General features: G+C 43.2%; 1 protein-coding gene across 2 annotated transcripts; it reads left to right on the top strand.

The window, feature by feature from the left end:
- Positions 1-828: 828 nt before the first annotated feature.
- Positions 829-6,345, top strand: LOC143425062 (MAP kinase-interacting serine/threonine-protein kinase 1). Of its 2 annotated transcripts, none has more exons than XM_076897530.1 (6): positions 829-948; positions 1,005-1,252; positions 3,490-3,624; positions 4,652-5,008; positions 5,106-5,676; positions 5,771-6,345. In XM_076897530.1, the coding sequence occupies exons 2-6, from the start codon at positions 1,198-1,200 to the stop codon at positions 6,231-6,233; spliced, it is 1,581 nt and encodes a 526-aa protein (XP_076753645.1). In that variant the 5' UTR covers positions 829-948; positions 1,005-1,197; the 3' UTR covers positions 6,234-6,345. The 2 variants fall into 2 exon arrangements, with proteins under 2 accessions (XP_076753645.1, XP_076753644.1); XM_076897529.1 differs by having other exon boundaries at positions 830-948; positions 3,487-3,624.
- Positions 6,346-6,706: the final 361 nt, after the last annotated feature.

The raw sequence follows: 6,706 nt of genomic DNA on the forward strand, positions 1-6,706 counted from the left end.
GTTATTGCATCATACGATTGGATAATTCGATAGTCAGAGTGGTAAGGAAAAGGAAGAGAGCCTCTGCTCGCGGGAGGTACGTGACGCGGCACGGTTTTCAGAGGGCGTCGCCGAAGTCGGGGCCGATTCGACGTAGAAGCAGCGGAAAGGCCAGGAGGAGAGTGTATTGTATTGTAGCGGCGGCTGCAACGCATCGCGTGGTAGGGATAGAGGATTCGTCGATGCTCGGACACGGAGGTGTAGGCGAGCGGTGGGGCTGTTGGTAAGCGTAGCGACCATTTTGCGAAGTTCAGTCGGAAACCAACTGCCGAGCAGTGAGGGAAGGTAAACGAAAGGGCCCCGATGTGTTAGCCGAAGGATTTTTAATGCGCTTCCGAGCCCGGTTACCGCTACGTGCGAGAGGCTGTGCGATACCGACTACCGGAATAGCGACCATCCAGAGATTTTCATCTCGAGGACTGGGATCGTTGGGGACTGGAATCGCGGGACTGGACGAGTCGAGAAGAAATCGAAACAGCTCTATCCGTTCGTATCGACGAGTAGCGGACAAGTGAAAATACGATCGAGCCAGAGAGAACTGGGGAACGAAGAAAATTAAGTGCAGCGTCAAACTCTGTGATAGTATTTATTCAATCGATTCATCCGCCACGGTAACATCGCGACACCTGACAAAAAGAACAGAAACCGTAAAACGTAGATAGTCTTTATATATTTATTTATATCTGTGATACCGACACCGATATACATCAAACAATCCTGAGAGTCCAAGTGCGAGTGAGGGAGAGAGTGTACGTCGGAGAGCGAAGAGTAAAAGGTGAAGGAAGAGAGAATTCAACGGAATAGCGGGAAAGAAGATAATATCAGTATCTTAGTGGATATAGATCAGTTTCATGTATATACAACTGACTCTTTTTTACGATTATTGATATCGGTTTTAAGGTAGAGAAAGTGGTGGGAGAAAGGGAGGGAGAGAGAGAGGGAGAGAGAGAGAGAGAGAGAGAGAGAGAGAGAGAGAGAGAGAGAGTGAGAGAGAGGCGGGAAAAGTACAGGCTGTAATTATTAATCGTTGAATAAGAAAGAAGAGAGAAGGAGCAAAAGCAACACCGGTTCGAAGATAATAGTATTTTTCCTTTTCGGTTCCTTTTTGAAGAAGGGAGAATTAAGTCGAGCCAAGTGGCATTGTTGTCGAGTGCAAAAATGGTGGAAAAAATCTTGGAAGAACGGGAGGACGGGTGCCAAGAGGTTGGACGAGGTAAGAACATTTTCTTTCCCGAACTAAATATTAGTCGAATTCCCTTCGCTTGAGAACGATAGAGACACTGTTTTTATCACGAACGATTAAAAGAATCGATGGCTACTCGTTCGTTTATATGAACGCACTTTCTCCTTGATTAACTTTTCGGTACGCATGCAACATTGCCACCAATTTTACGCCAACTTGTTTAGAGAAGGAGAGTGCAGTTTTCGTTTGAAAATGTTCGAATTTGTGTAAAAGGAATATATACGAATGAAACGTGTGTGCATCGACAAGGTGACAGAAATCGCAGAGGTCAATCGTTGTGGAGAAGCATAAGTATAGCTCGTGACAGAGTGGTATCGTTTAATAGAACTTTCTCGAAACCGGTACGCGCGTTGCCAACATTCCTCGCTTCGACGTCTCTGTTTCGGTAGGAGAGCTACAATTCTCCCTACAATTACATCCCTCTTTTGAACGATCGAGCACAAAATAAGGTTCATTTCATTCTTCTAAAACAATTTAACTGCATTTCATGGTGGTGATCGTGTATTCGAACATTTAAGCTAATCGATACGGTAGTCCCGTTACAATATTTTAAAGGTTTTAGTCGCCAAACGAGTAAACTAGTGCCAGTGGAACAGTAATATCATATGCCGCATTCTTGCGAACATTAACATGCAATACAGCAATAGATGACAAACGTGACGGATGGTAGTTTCGAGGTACCAAAGGGAAGAACAACCGGAATCAGACGATATATATATATATATAAAACGAGTACGCAATAGTACGCGTTGTTAAATTATTTTTGAAGTTGAATGTAGGTTAGTCGGCTCGTGTTCAAGTTGAACACAAATTCGAAGGGGTGACACGTTGAAGGGCACCCCAAAGAAAGAATAGTTGAGAAAAGGGATAGACGGAGGTAGAGAAGTCGCGCGCGCATGCCCGTTTTATTGCTATCTTTCCCTTTTAAAGGGAAGAAAACGCGACAAATTCTTTCAGACGCTAGGAGAATGGGAGAACGGGGGTTGTTTGCTTGAAATTTTCTGTCGTCGCGTCTCTAACCTTGAAACGGATTACACTTTCCTGCATACTGATCGGCGTTAAACAAACGGCTTGAATCTTTCCAAATTTCTTATTTACTTAACACAGAGATCGAATGTTTTCCAACAGCACGTGTTTCTCCTTTTCCGTAATCTCTGATTGAAATATTCTAAATTTTTGCAGAATATTTATAGACTACAAGGGTAGTCCCTACACTAGTAAGTAATATATACGTGTACGCGTGGTCGTTCCATTTCGTTCCTTTTTATGTCTTCCTGTGTCGCAGGTTCTGCGGATGCAGCAACATAATCGTACAGGCATATCTCGCGTAAGATGGCGGCGTTCCTTTTCTGTGCCAGTCATTGAACTCGCAGCTCTCGGTGTTCAACCGTATATTGCTTCTCGCACTGCATCGTCGATGCCAGTTACGAAAATATTTTCATTAGTATATCATTGATATTATAGTTAACTAGTGGATAGAATAACAATAGCGATGATGAGTAATATGGACATCAGTTGATTTTAGTTATACTCGAAATTTCCACCTCGGAAGACAGTAACGTAACCATATCTAGAATTGAAATAAGGATCCACGTAAAGCACCACTACACTTTCGTTGTTCTGTCAAAAGTGACCATCCTCGAACCTGATATAATATTTCTGGTCTCGAAGAAATCTTCGTTAAAGTATATAAATGCGTTTTCTTTTCTTTTTTTTTCTTTTTTTTCTTTTTTTTTTATTAGTACAAGTGGTTTTAACTGTAATGTAGCGGTACAATTCCTCTCCGTTGAACCGCTGAAACATAGCAAATATGTAATTATCTATGACCGATAAGGTAAATATTATTGATTCGTGTAACGCGAACAATGAGTAATATACCCTTGGTTTTAATGGTCAAACAATGTGTCGATAAAACATGTGCGAGAATAAATGATACGTACAGTGTCTGTTATAATAGTATTAAGGAAAGGAAAAATGTCACGTGTAAGTATACGCTCGATCGGTTGATTCTCCAGAAATATCTCTCGTGTATAAACAACTGTTGCATAATTCCTACTCATTGCCGCATTTTTCGACTCTGCTAAGCCTACAATACTATTACATTATACTATAGCTACGTTTGTTTTTCTTGTACGCGCAAACGTTTAGGATGTGTAACGGTAATGGTAATGGTAATAGTAATAGAAATGATATGTTTGTTTCAGAAGATGCGAATTGTAGAGAGACCGTGGGTACCACGGGAGAGTCTATGAGCGCGGTGCAAGCTCGACAGGAAGAAGCTAGACGCAAAAGACGTAAGAAGAAACGCTCTGGCTCGTCCTTGATGTCTTCTTGCTTCCAAGGTAAAATTCAACCCGTACGGAGATATCGTCTGGAACGATGTAACGTACAGTGTGCGTATAATTCTTGCTCCGGTGACTTGCATTTCGCTTGGGTGTCTGACCTTGCACAAGTTCAGAACGTTCGAGAAGCTCGCAGTGAAACGGGTACGATCGATTGTACGCGCAGGCCCAACTTTTCCTCGGTGCATTGGCCGATGGTTTTATCCTTAAAAAAGAAATGGATATTCCTCCCGATGTATTTCCAGCAGAGAACTCGTTCGATCGTTACACACGGTTGTTTTTTGTTTGAACACGTTGAACGATACGGGTACAACAATAGTCAGGGATTAATAACGTTTGTTCACCGAGCGAAACCGTTACGTCACATGATACGATCGATTTGTGTAACAGAGTTCCGATGTTCGAGAAGCTTCCACTCCGTACTTCCAATCCTAGTGGTAAACTCCAGGCACATAAGTGCACGCTCGTATACGCTACAATGTGGGCCACGGGTTAGGTTAACTCGTCGAGACCGAAGAATTCGTTAAGAGAATTACGTAAAGCTTTTAGAATTGAAAAAGGATGTAGAATCGATGGTAGAATTTGGCACAGATATATAATAGAACAGATATACAATATAATGGAAGGGGTAGGAAAGGTGGAAGCCTAAGTAGTATTATCGGGTTTTGGTTGCTAGGTATTCAGCGGTGTTGCCAAGCAGAATCGTATCTTTGGCGCGAGGCAAACTGGGTAGGGAGTTTAGAGTGGAGAGAGCGGACAACTGTTGTGAGAGTTAGGGAGCAGAAAAGGGAAGGTAAAAAGAGAGTTGATAGCGCAGCTTGCGATACATAGACGTATATATAGTTGCCGCGTAGTTGTACGAGGGAACGAACGAGCCGGATAAAGAACGGAACGGAAGCATGGTCTTTATCGAGATAGGCGACGGCGGAGGAAAGAAAGTGAAAGAAGATGAAAGATTTCATTAGATTAGCTTCCGAGTAGCATCTCGCGTAATCGTAACATTGACAAATCGAACCGCTTGTTTCAGAACTGTACCGACTGACCGGCGAAGTTCTTGGCGAAGGTGCCTACGCCTCGGTTCAGACTTGTAGGTCACTCTACACGGACTTGGAATACGCGGTGAAAATAATCGACAAGATCCCCGGGCATGCACGAGCGCGCGTATTCAAAGAGGTTGAAACGTTTCATCATTGTCAGGGACATCCGAATATCATCCAGCTAATCGAGTTCTTCGAAGACGAAGAGAAATTTTATCTAGTATTCGAGAAGGTGAACGGAGGTCAACTGTTGAGTCGAATCCAAGAAAGGGTTCACTTCAGCGAACGAGAAGCGAGTCAAATAATTCGAGAGATCGCAAGCGCACTAAATTTCCTTCACAAGAAAGGTAGCGGTCCACGCAGCATTAAAACCTAAATAATAAATTCAATCGGATCGATCTCGTTTTTTAACGTTTAACTCGTTTCCTTCCCGGTACTTTTTAGGTATCGCCCACAGAGATTTGAAACCGGAAAACATCTTGTGCGTGTATCCGGATAAATTGACTCCGATAAAAGTGTGCGATTTCGATCTTGGCTCGGGCATAAAATTCAACAACTCGTTATCGAGTCCCGTAGCCACGCCGCAACTGTTAACGCCGGTCGGTAGCGCCGACTTTATGGCTCCGGAAGTTGTCGAAGCTTTCATCGGAGAAGCGAATTATTATGACAAGCGTTGCGACCTATGGAGCCTTGGCGTGATCATGTACATTCTCCTCTGCGGTTATCCGCCTTTCTATGGGAACTGCGGCTCCGACTGCGGCTGGGAGAGGGGCGAAAATTGTCAAGCTTGTCAAGAACTTTTATTTACCAGTATTCAAGAGGGGAGGTATGAATTTCCGGACAACGAGTGGAGGTGCATTTCAGAAGATGCGAAACATTTGATCAGGGGTTTGCTGGTCAAGGAAGCCCATCAAAGGCTTAGCGCCGAGAGTATTCTGAAGCATCCGTGGATCAATCCTGGTCCGAGTTCCGTTGAGAATACTGAGAAATCTCTTACTACTCCTCATATTATTAGGTTCGTTCCCTTTTCAATGGGCTCACTTGTGTCACAATGTTGCAAACGAATTTGTACAATTTCGGAATTTCACTCTTTTCACTTGTCTGTCTAGGAGGAACAATTCCGCTAGAGAACTCTCGGCGTTCGCCGAATCGGCGATGGCTGTGAATCGTGTGGTACTTCAACACTTCTCCGTGAACTTGGAAGAACTGGCCGAGAAGAGAGAGCCGAGGTTGTCTACTTCCTCCACGGACGAAGATAATCATCCTTACGGGCACATGTCCGATTCAAGCAGCGAACTATCGGAACATAGTAAGCTTTGCGCAATCCATTCCTCTAGCGAGTTCGATGGAAATTCGCGTCAAAAATCTTCATTGGTTCACTCGAGTATCGATTTAATCGATTCGAAAGTGATTGGAAACAATCGATTGATCGGGAAAGATTCGTCGCTGCATCAGCTGTTTGGTTTATCACCGCCTAGCGAGAGTCGTCTGATGCAACGTCGTTTAAAAGCTCGTTCGGATCTGCTCGAACGTCAAACCAACAAAGCAGTTATCGCGTCCCCGAGTGGCTGAACGGTGACATCTTTTCGAGAGAAACAAAGATCTCCTTTCTTGGTAGCGCGTATAATTCGTATTTACACGTCTGCATCTACGAACACGAAAGAAGAAGAAGAAGAAGAAGAAGAAGAAGAAGAAGAAGAACCGTAATACAGTAATTTAATTAACGCTCTATCTATCGGCTATTTAAAAAGGGGTGACGAGAATAGAAACGATACATCCTAAACAATTTCATTATTTTTATGTGCGCGCAGCCATATCCCATAACACTCGCGAACGGATAATAATAATTCTTGGCGTATTTTTATTCTTCGATTTTCGAAGAACACAAGCAACGTTCGTAAAATGCCTTCTCTTTCCTTTCTTTCATTTTAGTATCGTTTCCTCAAGCCTGTTCAATTTTATCTATCGCGTCGTTCATTGACAACGCTTTTCTCTCAAAGAATACGAACGAACATATATCCTAGAAATGTTCGTTGCGTCGATTC

Source organism: Xylocopa sonorina, chromosome 7 (assembly GCF_050948175.1).
Source record: "Xylocopa sonorina isolate GNS202 chromosome 7, iyXylSono1_principal, whole genome shotgun sequence".
In the NCBI taxonomy this organism is placed as follows: domain Eukaryota; kingdom Metazoa; phylum Arthropoda; class Insecta; order Hymenoptera; family Apidae; genus Xylocopa; species Xylocopa sonorina.